Source organism: Gavialis gangeticus, unplaced genomic scaffold (assembly GCF_001723915.1).
Source record: "Gavialis gangeticus isolate Ggan-Ray unplaced genomic scaffold, GavGan_comp1, whole genome shotgun sequence".
NCBI classification, from domain to species: domain Eukaryota; kingdom Metazoa; phylum Chordata; order Crocodylia; family Gavialidae; genus Gavialis; species Gavialis gangeticus.
Genome location: NW_017728998.1, coordinates 5,064,145 through 5,087,089, shown reverse-complemented (window position 1 = coordinate 5,087,089; position 22,945 = coordinate 5,064,145). Strand labels below are relative to the sequence as shown.

Below are 22,945 nucleotides of genomic sequence, written 5' to 3'. Positions count from 1 at the left end.
GGAGGACATGCGCAGGTCTTCGGGCGTGTGGTAGGGCCGGAAGCTGCGCAGGTAATCTTCTGTGACCGCGCTGGGAGGCACCACGTGGTGAACAGGCCGCTGCAGGCTGGAGGGTGGGATTGAGAGAGATGCACGGTGACTTTCTCCGAAAACTGCCCCTCAGACTCCCTGCAGCCAGGGCACCGCACCTCACGGTGCATGGCCACTTCCAAGGATGCTGCCTTGGGTTTCAGCCAGCGCAACGCAGGCTGGCGCAGCCCCGGGCTTCAGCATCTACAGCAAGGGTCATTCTGGGCACCACCGCCCACCACATCCACCAAGGATTAGTCCCCTGATGCAAAGGCAGCCACGGAGGCCTTTGATGAACAGCACCCGTTCTCAGATCTGGCTGGGGGAAATGCTGGGGACACCCCCGGCGCTCAGGGCTCGGCAGGAAGATTTCCAAGGCAGGTCTCATTTTAAGTGCATGCAGTGCTGGCCTCGAGCTGCGGCGCTTGGTCCCAGCTTGGGAGCTGCTCCCAGCCCCATGCTACCTTGGTTTGAAGGTATCTCCTGGGCCTGGCGTGGTGGGTTCGGGGCTCCAAAAGCCCTTGGGCTTGGATCACCAGGGTTACAACAGCTGGAAGTGGCATGCAGCAACCAGCTGAGCTCAAAGCCAGGGGGTACATCCCACAGACACAGAGGCAGGCAAAGGGGCTGAGCCAGCAGCCCAGAGAAAAGACAGACCCCCAAGCACCCCGGGGGGTGGGCGCACAACTCCCTGGACCCCTCAGCTACGGCCACCTGCAATATTTCCAGAGCAAGGCGAACCCTGATGGGAAACCCCCGCTTCCCCCAAGCACCCCCAGCAGACAGGCTGGCTGAGGGACACGGAGCCGAGCTGTGCCAAAGCCGGGCTGGAGTCTCCTGGGCTGCACACTCACTTCAGAGGCGGGAAGCGGGAGTCCTGGACGACGGAGGTCGGCGGGATCCCGAAGGAGTAAGGTGCGCCCAGGAGGTGGGAAGGGACAGCAGGGCCCCCGGCCTTCTCCTGCGGCAGGGGCGGCTCGGCCATCAGGCGCTCCCGGCTGCTGCTGCTGCTCCCGCCGCCTCGGGACCCTGCTTCTTGCTGCAGAGAGAAAGCAGAGGTGTCGAGAAAGCCCGAAGGACACAGGCGTGTCTACATATGCGAACCTGCTGCCAGTGAGGTCAGGCCAAACCAGCCATCCCACTGACACAGAGGATGCACGGAGGCAGCAGGGCCCCAGGGCACGGCAGCGGGATTTTCCCCCAAGCATGCACCATGCCACACCTGCTGCAGGCAGCCCTGAACCGCGAGTGCAGGTCCGGGCCCCCGACACACGGCCTGGGCAGGCCACAAAGACAATGTGCTCATGCTCGAGGGGGGGGGAGAGATCCACAGGGGGCCCTGCAGTAGCCATCTCACGTGTGTACACACACGCACATGCACACACCAGCCGCTCATTCCTGGAGTCAAGCTAGCATCATCTGGGGTGGCAGATGCTCGCTCGCCATCCCAGATCTCTTGGCAACCCCACCACACACAGAACGAGAGGCCGAGGGCACCAGGAAGCTGGCACAGCGGCAGGGGCAGGGCAGGCGGGTCTGCAACCAGTCAGTCCCCAAAGCGGCGATGGCATCAGCTGCGGAGACAGCTGCACGCCTTTGCCGTCACAGCTATTCTGGCCACGCTGACGCACGCATTAGAATAAGGAGAGGAGGCATCTGGGCGGGTGCTTCCCCCTCCCTGGCACAGGCAGGAGCTGCATATTCTGCACAGTCCTTGCAGGAAACCCAAGAGGGCCAGAGACCGGTGCCAGGGACTGGAGCAGGTGGGCACGCAATTTGCCTTTGCCGGGGGACCTGGCTGACCTCAGCACTGCGGCACTCGCTGGGCGGGGAACGTTTAGCTGCTCTGTGGCACGAGAAAGGGGTTGGACTGCCCCTGCCAGACCTGATGCCCTGGTCAGCTCACCCCGCCCTGGCTAGAATAAGCGCTAGGAACAGCTGAGCCAGCGCAGAAGAGCGGAGGAAAGGAAACAGGGGGGAGGAAGGAGAACAGGAGGAAGAGGGGGGAAGCGCCCAGAGGGAGAGCACTTCCAACGCACTTGGAAGCCGCCCATGGCCACGATGGCTGGGCGCCCACGTCTGTTGCTGGGGAATGTGGCAGCCGCAGAGACAGGAAGCCCTGCTGCCACCGAAATCCTCCGAGAAGAAGGACCGGGGGCTGCAGGGGCTCAGCTGCGCTCACAGGGAGTCCCCGGGCATGCCTGGGGCAACAGAAGGCACTGAGATGCCCCACGTCCAAAGAGTCTGCAAGCGCAACTAGGGCACGGGAGCAGGACTGCACCCCAGCCTCCTGACCGCCCCACCTAGGCTGCAGCCACGGCTCCCTGAACCTTTTGGGGACTAACCCCAGCTATGTTCCCTTCCCGGCCATGCAACCGGAGCCCGTATGGACTCCGACACCCACCAAGGGCCTTTCTGGCCGGAGCCCGGGGTGACGGCTTGCTCCTGTTCGTGACCACAGCACCTGCCAGGAGCGTGTCCTACCACCTGTAGTGCCGCTGGGGTTTCCTGCAGCACCTGCCCAGGCAGGGAGCCTGGCTGATGCACGCTGCGCCTGGAGGGCAACCACGCATGCTCCCCGACCCCTCTAAAAGGGTCAGGCCCTCCTAATGGCTGTGGTGCGTGGGCGCGGAGGTGCGCTCAGGCAGGAAAGCAGCTCGGGGATGTCAAGAGAGGTTGCCACCAATGCGAGCGCTGCTTGCCAATACCCCGCTCCTGTCCCCCTCCCTGCCTGGGCACGATGCTGTCCTGGGTCAGAAACCCTCTCCTTGCCACGCTGTCCCAGAGGCCCTGAAGGCTGCTGGGTGCCCTGGCATGCTGTGGACACCTCTCTGCCCATCTCCATGCACCACCCCGCGGGCACAGACTCAGCCCCCAGGGCCAATTGCACTCTCCCTGCCCTCGAAGCCTCTCCTCTTCCAGCATAGGAGCCAGGGACGCTCCGGCGTGGAGCTGCGCTTGCAAGGCGTGCGGGTTTGCACCGCCTGCCCTCTGGAAGGACGGCAGCCCATCCATCTTCCTCTCACCGGAGAGTGACATCTTGGAACGCGCGGCGGGGAAGAGCGAAGGAGCTTGGTGCCTGGCAGAGCCGCGCCGCTGGGGGACCTGCCTTCATCAGTCAAGTGTATTTACTAAACACGACCGCAGCAAACCCTGGGCGAGCAGCTGATCGCTCCTCGAGACTTCATCGTCTCTTCACAAGACACGTCGCCCATAATTAATTGGAAGAGATGGGGCCCGTTGATTGGAATTTTTAATGAGCGGGAACATCTGTTCGCTTCCTGCGGCTCGCGGGCACCCCCTGCGCCTCGCAGGCCCCCTCCGACCTGCTCCTGCGACCGGAGAGGATGCAAGGAGGTCAGGGCAGGCAGCCAGGAGCAGAATGAGGGCACCCCCGGGCCGGAGAGGACGGGATGGGTGAATGGAGACCCCTGCCTTTCCCATGTGGGAGGCTCTGTCCTTGGGCAGTGGTGGTATAAACCCACTGACCCCCTCCCAGCCGCTTAGGGGTCCAAGTCCATATAGCTACAATGTAAACCCACTGACCCCCTCCTAGCTGCTTATGGGGCCAGGTCCGTATAGATGCACTATAAACCCACTGACCCCCTCGCAGCTGCTTAGGGGGCCAGGTCCGTATAGATGCAGTATAAACCCACTGACCCCCTCCTAGCTGCTTATGGGGCCAGGTCCGTATAGATGCACTATAAACCCACTGACCCCCTCGCAGCTGCTTAGGGGGCCAGGTCCGTATAGATGCAGTATAAACCCACTGACCCCCTCCTAGCTGCTTATGGGGCCAGGTCCGTATAGATGCACTATAAACCCACTGACCCCCTCGCAGCTGCTTAGGGGGCCAGGTCCGTATAGATGCAGTATAAACCCACTGACCCCCTCCTAGCTGCTTATGGGGCCAGGTCCATATAGATGCAGTATAAACACACTGACCCCCTCACAGCTGTTTAGGGGGCCAGGTCCGTATAGCTGTCCTGGCACAGATAAACCCACTGACCCCTTTCCAGCTTTTAGGGGGCCAGGTCTATACAGGCAGGGAAGTGCGTGTGTCCCTTTCCACCCAGCCGGAGCTGAGATCAGGCAGGAGCGAGCGAGAAGGGGGGCAGCTGACAGCAAGCCCACGTCCTACCTGCCTGGAGATTTACAGGCAGCTTTGTTCTCGGGCGCCATTAATCATCCAGGGAGGATACAGACGCCTATGGAGCTTGAAACAGCGCAGCCAGGATAAATCCAGCAGGCCTTTGATAACGGCCATAAAACAAACAGGGCAGTCAGGCGTCGCCTGGGACAGGCCGGCATCAGCCCCAGCGCCCCTGGCTCAGCCAGTTTAATGGGAGGAAGGCTCCCCCTGCCCCTCCTCAAAGCAAAGCAGAGCAGGGAGGGGATGGGGGGCAGCAGCAGGCCTCAATGGGACAGTGGGGGGCCCAGCCGGTGGTCTCGGTGGAGGGGCGACTGGTCTGCCCCGGTGAGACCCTTCCAGAGGATGGAGCCGCCAAGTGCTGGGGGAGACGCACAGGTCGTCACGGTCCTCGATGTTGGGGACGTGACCTCCAAGCAAGCTGCCAGCAGGCTGGGCAAGCCCTGCCTTTCCCACGCTGCCGGGCTCTGGTTTGATCCTGGCGCAGAAGCGACCGAGAGCTGCGGGGCTGGACCGAGCACCCGGCTGACCGGCCTCCTCCCGAGAGAGGTGCCTGTCCCGGGGGCACATGGGTCCCACCCGAGGAGATGTCCTCACCCCGCAGGGTCTGGACCCTCCCAGCACGTGTGGCCACCCAGGGCAGCCGCCTGCCCCCGCAGCGGCCTCCGGGAACCCGGCGCTGTGGAGGGCGGCGCTGGGCAGCCTGCATTTGATTTGCTTTCCCCGAGCGGCGGCTGCAAGCGCAGCTGCGATGATGAAAGGGGAGAAGAGAAGGAGAGAGGGAGGGAGGGAGGGGAGGAAAAAAATCCGTCATTCCCTGGCGATTAGCGAGTGATCTCCGCCAGTCAGAATGCAGGACATGCCCTATTAAGTTTAAAATAGACTATTCTTCATTTAATCTGTCCTTTCACAGGCTCCCCATTACCTCGGGAAGATCGGTAACCCCGGCACGGCGGGCGCTGACAGATCGGCCCCCAGCCCGCCCGCCCCGGTGACTCACCCGCCTCGCCTCGCGCCGGCATTTCTCTCTGCTCCTCAACCCCCACCGCCGAGAGGATTAAACCCCTCAATTGAGCCTTTGTGCCAGGACGGAGAGGCCGTAGATCATCGGCTAATCCGGCCCCGGCTCCCTCCGCGCCCTCTCCGCCAGCGCGGTGGCTTCATTAGCGGCACAGATCTGTCACGGCTGGGTCTTGCGGGGTGCTAACCGGCTGGCGGGTGCAATGCTGGGGGCCGTGGGGGCAGATGTGCTGGATAGCCCCAGGAGGGAACGGAGGCCCAGCCTAGGGTGCAAGAGACCCCCCAGACAGCAGGGCACTCTCGAGAGTGGTGTTCCCATCCCTTCCAGATGGGCGAAAGCAGGCCAGGGAGCTGATGCCCTTCAGCTTGAGTGAAGGGAGCAGGTGGAAAGAAGGACGGAGAGCCCTGGAAAGCACTTAGCATGGACCCGGCACTCTTGTCTCCCTCCCAGGCTTCGCACGTGGGCTCCTGAGCCCCAGCTGCCCCGGGGTGGGGGCCGGATCCTGCCAGCTGCCTTGCAAGGGCCTTTCCCCCACATAAAGCCCAGCTGGAGCCTCCCCAGAGGGGCAGGGCTCTACCCTGGGCACAGAGGCGCGCTCCCCTCCAGATTTCCCAGCTCCCCAGCCTGTGCCAGGGGGCCCTGGGGTGGCGAGCCGGGTCCCCTGCCTGCACCCTCCGATGCAAGAGAGTTGACTGCATGGGGGAAGCTGTGTCCTAATTACGTTGCGGTCTCTGGGCGCCGCTCGGAGACGCAGGCCACGCTAGACAATAAACCCTGCTTCGTTAACCCACATTCTGGAAGTGCCGCTCGTGAGGCCGCCACGGGGAGGGAGGCCACGAAGGCAGCAGCCTTGCAGAGGAAGGCCGGAGCTGGGAGCCCCCGTTCCCTGCCTGACCCCCGCCAAGGCTTCTGCTGGGGTGGGGGGCGCTCAGCTGGGATTACCGCCTGCCTGGCTCCCAGCACCAAGGGTTTGTCTTGGCTTCCCCTCCCTTCCCCTCTCTTCTTTGTGGTTTAATTAGTATTTCCAAGTGCTGTAATCCCTCCGGGAATCCGGCGTAAGGTACAGGAGAGGAGAGCCGCTAACAATGCTTCTTAATTAGCAAGTGCTTCCAACCCAGATTGCGGCGTGGGCATGTGTAAGGGGAGGAGGAGAGACAGCAGGGGAAGCCGGAGGACAAAGACAGCCAGGCAGGGCGGCCGTGGCTCCTGCAGGCCGCCTTGGCGCCCGCTGTGCTCCTCCGCCTGTACGTGCGTGGCCGGGCACCCGCAGATTAGAAACCCCAGGCCATGCTTGTCCCGCTACTCTTTATCATGCTGGCATGGGAGGGCGCCGACTCTCTACCCGTCTCCCTGCCCGCAGTATCAGACCCACGCAGGGCTCCCACACCCACTGCATACTGGATATGCACCCCACACCCTGTGCAGAGGTGGCACAGTCCAGGGGCTTTGCAGAAGACACCGCTGGCCCCGGGACCGTTTCTGCCAGGGGGCAATACCAGCTTCTTCAGAGGAACCCCCACATTGGGAGAGTGCCCTCCGCTAACCCCCAAGAGATGGGGCCTGGTTGAGTCTTCGAGGTGGGAGAGCCCCCATCCCTTGTCAGGGGCACGTGGTGTCCCTGCCCCCAGGGCTCGGTACCTGTCGGCCTTCGCTCCGCCACACCCCGTTCACAGTCTTCGTCGGCGCGATGGTCACCACGGGGGGCGTGCTCGGCACGCTGTGCCCGCCCGGCGGCACGATGATGGGGCCCATGGGTCCTCGCTTGGGCGTGCTGGCCGGGGAGCTGTGGTTGGTGGCTGGCGAGGAGACGGGCGAAGACTCGCTGCTTATCGAAGACCCTTTGAAGAGAGCAAGAGAAGAGGGGGTAAGCAGGGGAACCTCAAAACCAGCCTATAAGTACCTGCCATGCTGGGACACTCAAGGGAAGGTTACCTGCTGGTCCTGAGCCAGGCTCCATCAGCCAGGCCAGCAACTAGGTGCTGGGAGAGTAGATGGCATCCATTTGGGCAACCCTCCTCCATCCAGAGCCATCACCTATGAGTGCCTTTGAAATGGGAGTGCCCAGGAGTGTATGCCCAGGGCCTGATCCATTACGGTGCTGAGGTTCTCCAGCTATTGAGGATGCCAAGCACCGAAGCCACTAAGAAACACCCTTGAAGGGCTGGCATCTGTTCTCAGCCTCACTGGGCTTGAGTCCAGAGTCGGGGGCCATCACCGGAGCCCTCCCGGAGAAGACATGAGGGTTGGGTTGGGGGACAGGCCAAAAAGGGGACTGTCTCATGTAAAAGGAGCAGAGCTGGGGATAGCACTCAGACCCTCAGAGACTACAGTGGCACTGTGAACTCCTCCGGGCTGGCAACCCTGGGGCGAGACGCTCAGCGCCAAGCACATCCCAAGGGGTCCACCCCACCCTTGCTGCTCAGAGGGCAGGGACATGACGCAGACAAGAGCAAGCTCAGGGCTCGTCCTCCTGGGGATCAATCCATCTTTGCAGTGATACCACGATAACTCCCTGTGCAGACACACAGAGGGTGCAATCAGGGGGCCCTTTGCTGGCTGTGCTTTTGCACCAAGGCCGAATGGGAGAAAAGGGGCTTTTCCACCCAAAGAGGAGTGAAACAATGTGGGTGCAATGGTCCCCAAGGTGCAAGCCTTCTGGCGGCGGGACACATGGCCAACCAGGACGAGCCGGCAGAAGCCGTACTTGTTTATGAACCAGAACCACTGTGCCTGGCCACAGTTACAGACCCCTTTCACGTGGCTCTCGGAGGCAGCAGGCACCATGGCCCCTCCGTCCATTTGTCCCCAGGCCCGGCTGGTCAATAAAGCCGGGCACCCAGACGGCTCCTGGAGGTGAGGGATGGTTAATCAAGTGCTTGTTGCTCCTGCCCAGGCGACACGCTGTCATAAGGAGAGGATTCAACCTGCCCGGCTCTCCACCCCCCCGGCGGGAGTGGGACTACAGCACACGGAGGAGCCGCGCAGCGGCTGAAAGGGTTCGGAGGCATCAAAAGCCATTAGCTGTTTATTTATAATTCAATATCCCTTTGTTCAGCGCGCGGCATCGTCGGCGCGTTGCAAGGGACGGTGTCTGCTGGGAAACCATTTGGCTCTCATTAGGGAGTGCTCGCTCAGCGGTAAAAGGCTCTGCCGCACGCTGTGTAAATGGCCTGGAATGGATCCGCTCATCTCTGCTTCCCTGGGAAGCGCTCCGCCGCCCCCGTGGCGCCAGCCCCCTCTGGGGCTGCTCCCCGGAGCCCGGCTTGGCTGCCCCGGCTCCGCGGCACAGACAGGCGGCACGGCCCTGCCGCGGGTACCAGCGAGGCCTGCCCTGTCCCTGGGAAAGTGGGTCCAGCTTCCAGCAGCACTCAGGGGCCCTTTGTGCTGTGTCTTGGGTGTCAGGGGGGAAAAAATTAAACCACAGTGGATGCGGGTGGTTTTTAAAGCAAGCCTTTTGCTGGGGCAGGGCTGTATTTCCTGGAATAAATGGGCCTAGCTTTTCTCTCCCTAAACCCTGGCACAGGGGAGTGATTTTCAAGGACATCTGCACCTGGGGGGGGCTTTCAGGAGCCTCTGCATGGCACAGCTGTGTCTGCCATCGAGTTCTCCAGCCAGGGCACCTGTGCCCAGGACAGAAGCAGCTCCTGGCATGAAGGCCTTTGCTCTTGATGCCGACAGGCTTCTGCAGACCTGTGCGATATGAACATCCCCCCGTACCTCCAACATGCACAGATGCTGCTAGGACGCTGCTGGGACTCTGCGACTAGTAGTGGGTCTAAAGCCATCTTGGAGATCTCCCCCAGACCCACTATTCAGACCCGTTCAGAGCCCGGTTCACGTGACGGCCCTCTGGTAGCTGGAAGTGCACATCAGGGACGCAGATGTCACCTCTGCCAGCGATTCAAGGTCTTTCCTATGGTGTTTCAAGCCAGCTGCGGTGGGACGGGGTATCCTCAAGGTTTCTCTTGCGGTTCCTCAAGGCAGCTGTGGTGAGATGGGGAGTCCTCGGTTCCAGGATCAGCAAGGAGAGGCATATTTTTGGGCCTCTGCCCAGCTGACCGCGAGTGACCGTGAAGCCGGAGTGACTTACAAACCTAGAGGTTGTACTACAGTCATTTCAGACCTGTCTCTCCAGTCCACACCCCAAGTCCCAGCACGACCGCAAACCACAGCCAGATACTTCGGTGGGAGAGAGCAAACTGCCTGGCTAGCTGGGCCGCACTAGATAAATAAGGAAACAGGCTCCTTCCTGACCCCTGGCGAGATCGCCCCACGGTGTGCTGCACAGAGATTAGATTTCCTTTATATAAACATGTGGAACAACAGCCTTATCTCTGCTTGGAAAAAGTCCCAGCTACTTTCCAAACCCCGCTCTACACTTTGATCCCGCCGCCCCCTGCGGCTGGTAACCGGCCATATAAAGCAATACTTCCTTCTCCGAGGCACCGGGTTTGTCCGTGCCAGGGACATCAGGAGCACTCGAAGAATAACAGGGTGAGAAGCTGCCTGCCTCCATGCTGCAGCACTTCTCCGGGGCAGGGCAGCTCAGCTGGTGATGCTATTATACTCAGGTGACCCCTTCTCCGGTCTAATAGGGGTTGTGTAAGTCATCCGTTCAGCCAAATACTCCCAGCAAATTTCTTCAGGGAAACAGTCAAGGGTCGCTAAATAAGACTCGAGCAGCAACCATGCAGGAAGGAGAAAGAAGAGCTGGAGAGAGGCTCAGCTCCAGGATACCTCCCCCCAGCTCTTCCAACCCAACGTGCGTGGTGCCGCGAGCCAAGAATGAGGCTGATCGCCACGTGCTGCCCAGGGGCCCGACGCCCTGTGACGGTGACCGCTTTCTTTCAAGAGGAATCGGCCGCCTTTTGAAGCCGTGGCCGCAAACGTCCCCCCGAGCGAGCCGCAGCGCTCCGAGACACGAGGGGGGAACGCGGCGGCGCTCTCTGCAACCCTGGGGCCCGGCTCTGGCATTATTTGCATAATACATCTGTATTTTAAATTACACCCGCCCCGGGGACGTGGGTGATATTTGCAAGGGAAAAATAAAAGCTCTGAAATGGAATTAAAGTAGCGAGCGCCGCGCGCAGAGCGGAGAAAGGCTGGAGCAGCCATACAAACGGGATGCTAGCTAGGGCACGCAGCCCTCATCCGGCACCTCACCGCGAGGTCCCAGCGCATAAAACCGCTTTGAGAAGGGCTGAGATTCTGTGCTCATGAAAGGCACGGTGTGGCTCGAGAAAGCCGAGACCACCTGGGTGGCAGCAAGACAGGCCATGATGCCCTGCCAGGGCTGGTACCAGCCTACCAGGACTGATTCTGGATGCAAAAGGGTTCATTCAGCCCTCGAGCCCCTCCGGCCTTTGCAGAGGCAGCCAACGAGGGGCCGAGTTTTCTGGTGGTGGAAAGATGCAAACCTGCCCGGTGGGCGTCTTTGATGCCTACAGAGCATTTGGTCCAAGCGTGCCGATCAGTCCTCACTCCGATAGCCAGAGCGCTCCCGGCCTACTGGGGACCGTCCCGTCGCTGCTCTCCTGGGCTGCGCTCGAGCCAGCAAGGAAGAGGTGAACATCATTCCTGCTCTCCTGCGTCGGTCCCGCTCCCTGGTCCACAAGCAGCTCCTGAGCTCTGGGCGTGGGACTGGTGCCAGCCCTGTGTTATTTCACGCCCCCCGATACAGAAAAGGGGCCTGGAGGCGTAGTGCACTCTCAGGAGGGCAAAGAAAGCCCCAGCTCAGATGGGAAGGACCTTCCAGACCACCGAGTCTGGTCCCAGCATTAGGAGATGAGAGGGTCCCACGATCCCAACGAGAGCTGAGCTCCAACACGAGTTGTCCATCGCTGCTGTGCAAACCCTACTGCACTCACCTTGCTCATAGGCCTATGGAAAGCTCTCCTTGGAGGGGGAAACCTCGTGCAAAGGGCTCAGGATCTCAAGAACTACTACGTAGTGATGCTGCCATCAGGTAATGAGGAATGAAATCCCCCTTGGCTTTCACTGGGTGCCAGACCTTCAGCCTACACCCTAACCCAATGGTGGGATGCTTTTGGCCAGGCGCGCTAGCTGAAGCAAGCTCCTCCGAGACGGAGAGTGTGACGGGGATGCGAGTGCGAGTCCCACAAGAGGAGCAGAGAGGCAATGGTTCACCCAATGCGGTGTCCAGCAGACTTGGCCTGGTCAGCCGGGGGAAGGAGTGAGACGGGAAGGGTGAGCAGAGAAGCAATCCCACCAAGCCCATGCGGGGAGCGGCGCTGCGCGTGAATCTGCCTTATTAATTATTCCTGAGTCGCTTCGAATTGCTTTCATTTTCAAGAGCGGCGAGAGTCGGGGAGAGAAAGGCTGCCCACCACAAAGGAAGCAGCCGATACGGATTTGACACCCACTGAAGTCTATCTTGTCAGCGCAAGGCCAACAACAATTAGCAGCCTAATCCCCTCTGAGCTGGGAAGCCATTACTCACCACGCGATAGCGTTAACAATCAATACCATCACAATGAGCCGGGCAATTAATGAAGCTAAAGTCTTACTTCAGAACCTTAATTCTCGCTGTGTGGCTTTAAACGGGAGGGTTTGTGATCGTTATAATTAACTGGTGGTATTCAGCCAGGAGTTAGTCAATGAGACTAATCTGGATTGGAGATGACAAGAGGCGCAGTGTGACGGTGTCACCTTTGTTGTTTGACCTCCCGCTTTCCGCTCGGTGATAGCAGATTAGCAGGCGAGGCTGACAGGCAAATGTAATTAACAGCTGAGACCCCGAAGGGGGCCTGGGGGGAGCAAGCCAGACCCGGGAGCGTACAAAGCAATCAGCTGATGAGGCCTCGGTGCCTCCTTTGTGCCGCCGAGCCCCCCCCGCTGCTCCTCCTTGCAGGGATGAACTCGAAGCAAGAAACGAGACAGGTTTCTGGCCGGCCAAAAAAAGGGGCCACGGCGTGGTTTGAACTCGCACCCGGCACTGCGATGGCCGGAGTCACGTGACAAAGCGGCCTCGTGGCTGGCCCGAGCATGAATGTCCACAGCAGTGACGCTTCCGGGTTAAGAGGGGGTAGACGGTATCGCTGAAGGTGACTCACTGGCCGTCTTCCTGCTCCTGTGAAAAGGGCACGGCGGGGAGTAGGAGTCAGGACTCCCGGGTGTGCTCCCAGCGGGGCCTGGCCACGAGCAGAGCCCGCTGCAAAGCCGTACCCGAGCGCCTGTGCCTGTCCCTGCACCAGTGCTAGGCTCCTCCAGCTTCTGGGGGCCTATCCCATAGTTCCTAGCGCAGCGGGGAGCTGCGCCACTCTAGGACTCCTCCTTAGCAAATTGTGGGAGGACTTGTCTGTCCTTCTGGGGGAGTGCATGAGGACTGGTTCTCATAGGGGACTTCAACCCCCCCCCCCTTTGCTGAGAGCAATGCACGGGCAAGCCAGGAAGTTTTTGGAGAGCGTTGGGGACAACTTTCTAGTGCAAATGCTGGAGCGGCGCTCTTCTTGATCTGCTGCTCACAAACACAAAATAATTGGTGGGAAATGTAGTAGTGGATGGCATCTTGGGCAGCCATGACCATGAGATGACTTGAGTTCAGGGTCCTGAAGAAAGGAAGGATGGAGAGCAGCAAAGCGAGGACCCTGGACTTCAGAAAAGTGGACTGCGAGACCTCATGGGCAGGATCCTCTGGGAAGCCAGAGCGAGGGGGAGAGGGGTCCAGGAGAGCTGGCTGGACTTGAAAGAAGCCCTCCTGAGAGTGCAAGAACAAACCACCCTGACATGCAGGAAGACTAGCAAGTATGGCAGAAGACCAGCTTGGCTCAGCAAGGAACTCTCCAGGAAACTAAATCACAAAAGGAAGCTTATAAGAAGTGGAAACTTGGACAAATAACGAGGGGAGAATATAAGAGCTTTGTTCAGGCATGCAGGGATGAAGTCGGGAAGGCCAAAGCGCAACTGGAGTTGCAGCTAGCAAGGGATGGGAGGGGGAACAAGAAGGGTTTCTACAAGTATATCGGTAGCAAGAGGAGGGTCAGGGAAAGTGTGGGTTCCTCCCTGAACGGGGAAGGCAACCTGGTGACAGAGGATACAGAAAAGGCTGAAGTGCTCAATGTCTTTTTTGCCTCAGTCTTCATAGGCGAGGTCAGCTCCCGGACTGCCGCACCGGGCAGCACAGTCTGGGGAGGAGGTGAGCAGCCCTCACAGGTGAAAGAGCAGGTTAGGGACTATTTAGAAAAGCTGGATGTGTACAGGTCCATGGGGCCGCGGGTGCTGAGGGAGATGGCTGATGTGATTGCAGAGCCACTGGCTATCATCTGTGAAAAGTCACGGTGATCAGGAGAGGTCCCGGGTGATTGGAAAAGGGCAAACACAGTGCCCATATTTAAGAAAGGGAAGAAGGAGGATCCAGTGAACTACAGACTGGTCAGCCTCACCTCAGTCCCTGGAAAAATCATAGAGCAGATCCTCAAGCAATCCACTTCTAAGCTCTTGCAGGAGAAGAAGGTGATTAGGAACAGCCAGCATGCATTCACCGGGGGCAAGTCATGCATGACCAACCTGATCGCCTTCTCTGATGAGATGACTGGCTCTGTGGAGGTGGGGAGACCGGCAGATGTGGTGTACCTTGATTTTAGCAAGGCTTTTGATATGGTTTCCCACAGCATTCACGCAGGCAAGCTACAGAAGTATGGGTTGGATGAAGGGACTGTAAGGTGGATAGAAAACTGGCTGCAGCATCGGGCTCAGGGAGTAGTAATCAATGGCTCGATGTCTAGTTGGCAGCCAGTATCAAGTGCAGCCCACCGGGTTGGTCCTGGGGCTGGTTTTCTTCAATGTCTTCATTAATGACGTGGACGATGGTATGGAGCGCACCCTCAGCAAGTCTGCAGGTGACACCAAGCTGGGGGAGCAGTAGATGCACTGGAGGGGAGGGCTAGGATTCAGAGTGACCTAGACACACTGGAGGACCGGGCCAAAAGAAATCTCATGGGTTTCAATAAGAACAAGTATGAAGTCCTGCACTTAGGAAGGAACAATCCCATGCACTGGTGCAGGCTGGGGGCTGACGGGCTGGGCAGCAGCTCTGCAGAAAAGGACCTGGGGGTGACGGTGGACAAGAAGCTGAATATGAGCCAGCAGTGTGCCCTTGTTGCCAAGAAGGCTAACGGCATCCTGGGCTGCATTGGTAGGTGTGCTGCCAGTAGGTCCAGGAAAGTAATTATTCCCCTCTATTCAGCACTGGGGAGGCCACATCTGGAGGCCTGTGTCCAGTTTTAGGCCCCCCCCTACAGAAAGGATGTGGATAAAAGGGAGACAGTCTAGCAGAGGGCAATGAAAATGGTGAGGGGGCTGGGGGGCATGACTGATGAGGAAAGACTCAGGGAAATGGGCTTATTTAGTCTAGAAGAGAGGAGACTGGAAGGGGACCTAAGAGCAACCTTCATGTACCTGAGGGGGGTTCAAAAGAGGATGGAGCTGGACTGTCCTCAGTGGGGGCAGATGACAGAGCAAGGAGCAATGAGCTCCAGGTGCAGCAAGGGGAGTTACGTTGGATATTAGGAAGAATTTTCTCCCTAGGAGCGTTGTACAACACTGGAAAAACTTACCCAAAGAGGTGGTGGACTCTCCATCCTTGGAGGTTTTGAAGCCCCAGGTGGACAAAGCCCTGGCTGGGGTGATGTAGCTGGGGCTGGTCCTGCTTTGAGCAGGGGGTTGGACTAGATGTGACCTCCTGAGGTCCCTTCCAACTCTCGTTATCTGGGATTCAATGACTGGGAAGGCACCGGAGGACCATCAACGAGGATGCAGCCAAATTGTGTGCGGGTGTTACTAGCCTGGGTGAAAGCAGCCCTCAGGCCAATACCAGCGAATCCGGGTTGGAAGCAGGGCCATACATGGGGGAAGAGGAGCTTGACAGGCAGAATGAAAGCAGCAAAACTCCTTCTCCGTCCCCAGGGGCTCAGGGCCCAGCCAGCCTCTGAGACAGCCCCCCGAGCAGGACAGGCCAGGCTGGGAGGGCATGCATGTTGCTCGCTCTTGAAGAACAAAGCACACATCTATTTGGGGGTTGCCCGATGTAGTCGCAACTCAGAGCCTGCCGACCCAACGCAGTCATTGTGATTTGTACAGGCTGACCCTGTTGCCTCACCTGAGACTACACACACACATACACACCTAAGACACTGCCCGAACTTCGACCTACAACCCAAAGTGAGATGCAGGGTGGGAGGGGAAGTGGCCAAAATCGTCCCCAAGAGACCGCAGCATGGACAAACATTGAATTGTTGGAGCCCCCGAAAGAGACAGGAGGGGCCTGGGGGTCCGGAGAGTGTCTCTGCAGCCTCCTGGGTGTCAGATTCGCTCCACACTGCAAACCTCGTTGCACGCACTTTTAACTCGGAGAGCTCAATGTGCACCAACTTGATCCCAAGAGCCATGCCAAGCAGCCCCCTGCTCCTAGGAACTGGCTCCTGCCCCTCTGAGCCCACATGCCCCCCTACAAAAAATGGGGGAGGAAGCGTGTCGCTCTAATCTCTGCCAGGCACCACGCCCCTGCCCAGCCCTTGTTGTTCCCTGCGTTTTGTATTGAGCTGTTGACCAGGAGAAAGAAAATTCCAGCCCAAATCCCCTGTGCAGCTTGTGGTTAGGGATTATGTGGCTGGGCTCACACCCAGTGCCTTGTACCCAGTTTGGGCCTCCAGAGACAAAGCGAGTGTTCATGGACCGCGAGCCTCCGTGCCTGCCCACACCCAGCTATGCCCGAGGACCTACTCCCATGCACAGCCCTCCTTTCCCAGCCTCCAGGCTTTGGCAACGCTGCCTTGCTAATCTGGGGTTGGAAAGCAAAGGACCCCGGTGCTGGATCCTGCCACAGCTTCATGCAGAGCATAAAGACCCATTAGGGCCTGAGCCTTTCAAACGTGATCCCAGGCACGTCCGAGAGTACACAGCAGCCGGGTCCAGCATCGGCGATTGCAAAACCAGCCGACTCGGCCCCCTGGTGAAGGGAGAGCCGGCAACCATCACCCCCCCCTCTGCTTCCTATCATTCTCCCCCACCCTAATCTCAGATATCACACGTCTGGAAGACGATCCGTCTCAGAGAGCCACGCAGGCGGAGAAACCCGACGATGAGGAAGGATTTGGCAATCAAATTATACAGTAGTTAAATCTAAATCAACAGGGGGGGAAAAAAAATGTGGCTTTTCATTAGGAGCCCAATTTGCTGGGCCCGGCATTTGCCCGCGGCCGGGGTGGGAACCACGGCGGCGTACGTGAGGGGAGCGGGAGCTCGGGAGAGAAAAACTCGAGCATCGGGAAATCAATGTCACCATCCACTAATGCCGCGTTTGAAGGGCTAAGCAGGGAGACGGGGCTGCGCGGGGAAGGGGGGTCCGGGGGGGCATCCATCGCATCCCACAATTGATTCTCCTCTCCCTGTGAGCGGGAGCCAGCATGGGGCAGGGGCCGCCACCCCCGCAAGCAGCTCCCTTTCTGCCAAGAAGGGTCTGCGTGTGTGATTAATGCGCTCCTCGGAGAGGACAGGTAATTTCCACCTTCATTATCGGCTAATCCTCTCCCGTGGTGATCCATCTCTCCCCGACGTCTCAAGGTCTGATCAGACCCTTTGATTCTGCTCAACGGTTCACCTGCTGGCCCTAGGCGCTGGGAAGTGCGGCATAGTGATGGACGCTGCAGCCTGGACCCCCCCAGGCCCATCCCGCACGGCCCTGCCTCCCTCCAGAGCCGCCTGCCCTTCCCAAGCGCCAAGCCGTGTTCTCACTGTGACGGGAGAAGAGAGAAGAAAATCAGCCCGCCCCGCATACGACAGATGGGCTGCCGACCAGGCAGCAGGCAGGGAAATGCTGCGCAGCCCAGGAGGGGCTGGGAGAGTGGCACCGGGAAGCTGACAGTGCTGAGTCCCCTGTACCTGCAGGGATATCACCTCTGCCCCGCTGGCTTTGCAAACCGGCCCCCTGGCTCCGGGGGCTCGGAAGAGGCAGCGCTCCCCTAATAGGATCAGCACCGTAGTGATCCAGGATTAGCAGGTCAGGCTGGGAGCTGCCACTCCATCCCTACGAGAACCACAGGCAACTGGCTTGGCTCCCAACGGGAGCTCTGGCTACAAATAGAGATGCCGGCCCCGCAAGTGCCAGACCTGGGTCCCACTGGGAGAGAGAAATGGAGCCGTGACACCTAAAGAAGCCTCCTTACCCTGCAACAAGGCATGGATGCATCACTCTGCATCTCCTCCCAGCCAAGCTGGGAGCAAGTCGCACTCGCAACCCACTGGGAGATGTTGTTAGGATGGCTGACAGGCCTCTGTCACCCTGCATCCCGGGTCCAAGACCCCTTGAGGGCATGATCCAGGCCGCCAGCTCCATCCTCCAGCAGGTCCTTCGTGCCCTTTGTTCTCCTGGGCCACGTCTCCAAGCCTGGAGCCTGCTGCAGTCGCACCCTCCATCCTCCTGCTGGGGCCATGTGCTCCGTCGGGCTGGGCTCCCGTTAAATAGCCCATTACGGAGACAAATACTCAGCCGTGCGTCTCCTGGCGCCGGCGCCCAGCCGGCGCTGACTCTGTTATTTAGCAGGGCAGTTCGGCGGGTGCACGAACACATTTCAGAGCCTTAGGAAAAATCACATTGCACTGAAGCGAAGCAGCCCGTTGCGGGGAAGGACAGACTCTCTTCTCCCCATGCTTCCTCTCGGGGCGCGGCAAATGAGACGGCATTTGGATTACTCCGTCTGAATTGAATTTCTAAACTGCCCCCTCGAGACACGATGCCGAGGAAAGACATTAGCCCGTGAAACGGCGGCGAGAGCGAACGCCATCCGAGGGCTAAAAATAAAGAGGGAGCTTTCCGCCAGGGAGGCAGGAGATGGAGGGAGGGGGCGGGAGATGGCAGCTTTGAAGGGGGCAGGGGGATGGGGGTGGACGCGGGGCGCTGGGCACCACGGGGAGCCAGCTGGGACAGAATGGGACCCACCCTTTCCACGGTGTCAGCCTCCCTGTGGGTCCCGGAGCCAAGCACCTTCTGCTCCAGCTTTGCCTCCTTTGCCAGCTTGGTCCCTAGGAGCTAACTCTGGCAGCACCAGCTGACTCAACATCCCTGCTCACGGGTGCCAGGCAGTTGTTGAGCACCTCTCCCATGCTCCGGTCCCACGGAGGGTTTGGCAACGCCCTCCAAAACCAGCTGGGATCCTACTCCCAGCTCAGAGCAGCTCCCAGCAGCCCAGGGAGGTGACACGCTAAAGCCAGGCATTTATGCAAGCGTAACCTGCCCCATTGGTGGTGCGAGCGAGAGGGCACGTGACGCAGCACTCTGCACTTGTGAATCGTGCTGGGAGGGAGTGCAGAGCTCTCCAGGGAAAAGCCAGGGGTAAAATTCCCCTGGGGTAAGCGCCGTGTGTTTGCTTCCACCCCGGGGCAGGTCTTTGCTGAGGGCAAACCCAGCAGCGGGGTGTAGCCATAGCGCAGAGGAAAAGGGTGACGCCTGCTCTGAGCGAACTGGTCTGCCTGGTCCCGCCTGCTCTGGTATTAGTGTGTTGTGTGTCCTGGCCCTTCCTGGCTATGCACTCAGGATGGCTTTCTCTACCTAAAGAGCACGGAGATCCCAGGAGGAGGAGGAGATCCTTGGTCACACTGCCAGGTCCCGATGCTGCACTTGTTGGAGGTGGCTTTTGCCTGCTAAAATATGGACAAGCCTTGCCAGCATCTTGAGATGCAGCCTGTCCCTGGCTTGCCGTCCAAAGCTACCTGCCCACTGCAAACAGAATAAGGGCAGGTCAGGCAGGATGCCCAGCCCCCCAAGACAGGCTAAAGCCTGCTGCACGGACTGGCAGGATTCCTGTCCCTCTGGGGCCGAGCTCCAGGCTGGTCTGAGTCAGTAAAGCCTGGGGCACCTGCTGGCAGAGCCATGAACAGGCTGCCTCTCCTGGCATGCGGCGGGCACCATGCTTTGTACCCAGGATACCAGCCCCTGGCCTGCATTCACCCTGACTGCCCCCCACCCCCGGGCTGCTGGGTGCCAACATAGCAAGTAAGGGGCTAGAGGAATGTGCAGCCACTGGTGTGTCTAAAGCTCTGGGATTTCCATATGCAAAAATTGGTGATCATCTTGATAAATGCACCTGGAGACTGATAATAAAATATATCAGATTTACCCACCAAAGAACCTAACCTGCCTGGAGACTGATGCTCTTTTCAGGCTATTTCTCAGTCTCACACCCCGAAGCTGCCTGCCCTGACCTCTTTATCCCCTCCCCCCATGCCTCCCCAGCTAGGGGGAGAATTACCAGTGGAAAAGCAGGTTTGTGCACTCTCAGCTGACAGATCCAGAGGCCTGGCCAGGGGAGGCGCATGCAGAAGATCCCTGCTTGGGTTATGCCCTTTGCAGTGTGGAAAGCAAAGACCCTGTTGGTTCTCCTTATCCCTGGCCACAGCAAAGCGTCTGTCTAGGATTTCTGCCACTGCCGGGGGGTATCAAGAAACTAGCAAAGAGCCTCTGAGCTGACCCCAGGCAGGATACAGCCTGAAGCACCTGGGATCGCAGCCCAGGGAAGCCTGCAAAGCCAGGCACAGCATGGTTCCCAGAGGCCCTGGCCATGGCAGGGAGAGGGGTTATATTATCAAAGCTGACTGTGATCCAGAGCAAGCCCTGCACCCTCCTCCATCCAGGAGCCCCTGCCCAGGCCAGGCGGTGCTCGGTGCACTGACATGCTGTTCCTCACACAGTGTCCCAGCCGCAGCACATGCTTTCCGTGTGAGCTGGCCAGAGCCCAAGGGCACCTGACCTCCAGGGCAGGGCGCCCGCAGGGTTAACATGGGGCAGGGTTTAAATGACAGTGGGAGCAGGTCCAGGGGCATGTGGTTGCTGCTGCCCAAACAGGAGCTTGCACTGATTGAAGTAACAGGGCTGTGGCCAGATGCCAGGGTAATGGGCACATAACCCCTTCCTATGGGACAGTACCAATGACCCTGAGAGTCCTTTGCATGGGCCCCCACCCCCATCCAGTTAGAAAAAGGCTCCTTTCTTTTACTGTGCAGCAAGGCCACATGCTGCCAACTAGCTGCCATGTGCAACCCCAGAGGCAGTCGCATCTCAGCCCTGGCTGAATGATCCTGTGGTGTTCCACCCCAGAAGTGGCTGCCTCTCGGCTCCAGGACCAAGGGCAGCTGTGTCACCATGAGAAGCGGTTTGAGAGCCAGGTTTGCAAAGAGCTATGAGATGCCAGGGTCAGCGATGCTCGGGAAAAGCAGAACCGCACGGTCCTGGGTCCTCAGCGCTCCCCTCTTCCAGCACGTGCTGTGTACGAGGTGGAGAGGGGAGCCCTTCCTGACCCTCACACCAAATCACCCTGGAGCCTGAGGCTCGCTGGGGCGGCCTGTCGTGGTGCTGAGTTTTAGCAGGACCCAGCTCTCACTAGCTATCACAGCCCCAGCATGAGTGCTCAGTCAGCAGGACCTGAACCGGGGCAGCTGGATGCTGGCCTCAGAGCCACCCCCCTGCACCCCAGCCGACCCCCCCCGGTTCCTCTCTTACCTCGGGGCTCCTCTGCTTGCTTGGCGAGTTTGCGAAGCGCGGCGGCGAAGCTGGACGAAGGCGCAGACTGGACGGACAAAGTGCTGTTGGCGGCGGGGCTGCCATTGGGCACCAGCGAGCCATTGAGAGGGGAAGGGGTGAGGGGGCTGACGGTGGCTGTGGTCCGGGTCGCTGTCGAGAGCATTCCTAGTGAAGGCGACTTTGGCTCATGGCTCATGCCTGCAACAAGGATAAGAACAGGCCCGGGTCAGCAGAGCAGAGGTCACCAGCAAACCAGGGCTGGGGCAAGATGCTGCCACAGAGCAACCCACCTGCCACCAGCAGCGACACAGCCCCTTTCCAGCAACGGGGGCAAGAAGGGCCATGGAAACATCTCCCCCATGTTACACACAAGGAAACGGGGGGCAAAGAGAATGGCACACAGCTGCCAGACCCCAACCGGAGGCTCCCAGCTTGCCCTCTGGTGCCCTACCCCGAGATGCCAGCTGCTTGGCTTTGCTGGGAGGTAGCTCCTGAGTTTTGGTAGGGATCCCAGTGTGAACAGGCCTGGCTCCCCAGGGGGGTTTGTCCTGGTGCTCAGAAGCTCTGGCAGGGGAACAAACACCGTCAGTCATTTAGGGGAGACAAGAAAGCCACTAATTTCCATCACTAGGGGACAGACTTATCCCAGGCTCTGCCCATGCTGCTTTGCTGCTTGTATGCACACACACACACACACACACCCCCCTCGGTTGGTGCTGAGGCACATCACACCCGTGAGCCGTACTCTCCCCATCTTCCCCCCTGATTTGACCCCCTTCCACAGCCCCCCCAAAGACCAAACCATCCCCAGCCCCACGCACCTCATTCAGACCCTGCCTGCATCACGAGCTGCAAACTTTCCCGGAGCCATGCAGGAAGGGAAGGGAAAGGGGTGGGGAAGGAGAAAAGCCAAGAGCAGAGCAGCCCAGGCCCCGCGGCAGAGTCAGCTCCGGCGTGCATTTTGCAGCCCAACGCCGTGACAAGCCCTTGGACTTTCAGCCTTTAATGCAGGGAAGGAGGGGGAAAGACCCCGCGCCGTCTCTTCCACCCCCGTGGCCTCAGCTCTCCGGGGAGAGAAGGGAGGCGCTGAGACCGTCTCGGGGGGCAAACCCCGTCCCCCAAGAGACCCCGTCCCGGCGAGAGTCGAGCGCTTACAGAGAGCAGGACGACGGGCGGCATCCGCGGGCCGGGGGTGCCGATAAAAGCAAGCAGGAGCGAGGGCTCAGGGAAGCCCCATTCTTCCCCGCCAGCGCCCGGGAGCTTATCTAACAAAGCAACAGCACACAGGCACTGTTGCCCGCAGAAAACAAGCTGGCACTCTCGGCCTAACAGCTGCTGCTCAGTCACATGGCCCCAGCTGATCGGTAATAGCCAGGGCTGCTTTTAGATAACAGTGGTGTTTTGTCAGTGCCACGGCCAGCCCTATTGAGCGCGTCTCAGGCGGCATTGATCCGGGCGCTTGACCCTTCGCCGGGCCCCGGCTCAGCCACGGCTCCGCTGCCCCGGTGCTGCTCCGGCTGGGGGTATGACACCCAAAAGCTGTGCCCACCGAGCCCCGCAGCCCCCTTGCCACCCGGGAAAGCTTTGAGCCTCAGGGGCGAGGGGAAAAATGGCCTGAGCGGAGCAGAGGCCGTCTTGCCCCGGCGGGGTGAGCATACGCCCTCCGTCACGTCGGCACCGGATGCTCCGGGGCTCTGAGCCTTTGCAACCGCGCTGCTGATGTCGGTTCACCACAAATAGCATTTCCAATGAGCAGCTTCATTAACACCAAGCTAAAATTAGCACTTCCCCTCCGCGGGTGGGCACGGGGCAGGAGGCACTGCCAGGCCCCCACACGAGAGCAGGGGCACACGGGGAGAGGACAGGGCAGGTGGGTACGAAGCCAAAGCTGGGTGCGGGACAACTTGTCTGACCAAGCTTCCTCCTCAAGGGAGCAAGGAAAACCAGACCGGGGCACTGGCGACGTGTAGGGGTTGCATGCGTGACGCGGGTGAACGTGCACCCCCCGAGATCGGCCATGCACCCCCTGGAAGCACCAGCTGTGAAACTGGAAGTGCATTTCCGGTTTCACCGCTGGCTCGGCAATTGGCTGCTGGGGACCCCCCACCCCCATCGGCGATTTGGTGCCCCCCAGATTCAGGAGGCACCAGTTGCCCATGGGGCAAGACCGAGA

The 22,945-nt window shown here is 59.7% G+C and overlaps 1 protein-coding gene across 1 annotated transcript in view; it reads right to left on the bottom strand.

The window, feature by feature from the left end:
* Positions 1 to 22,945, bottom strand: part of GSE1 (Gse1 coiled-coil protein) — a 264,182-nt gene that overhangs the window by 19,612 nt on the left and 221,625 nt on the right. Inside the window, exons 3-6 of the mRNA XM_019505436.1 lie at positions 20,752 to 20,970; positions 6,879 to 7,078; positions 924 to 1,108; positions 5 to 106 (exon numbers count right to left, since the gene is read on the bottom strand). Of these exons, the coding sequence (XP_019360981.1) occupies positions 5 to 106; positions 924 to 1,108; positions 6,879 to 7,078; positions 20,752 to 20,970 (706 nt within the window). The remainder of the gene's footprint in view (positions 1 to 4; positions 107 to 923; positions 1,109 to 6,878; positions 7,079 to 20,751; positions 20,971 to 22,945) is intronic.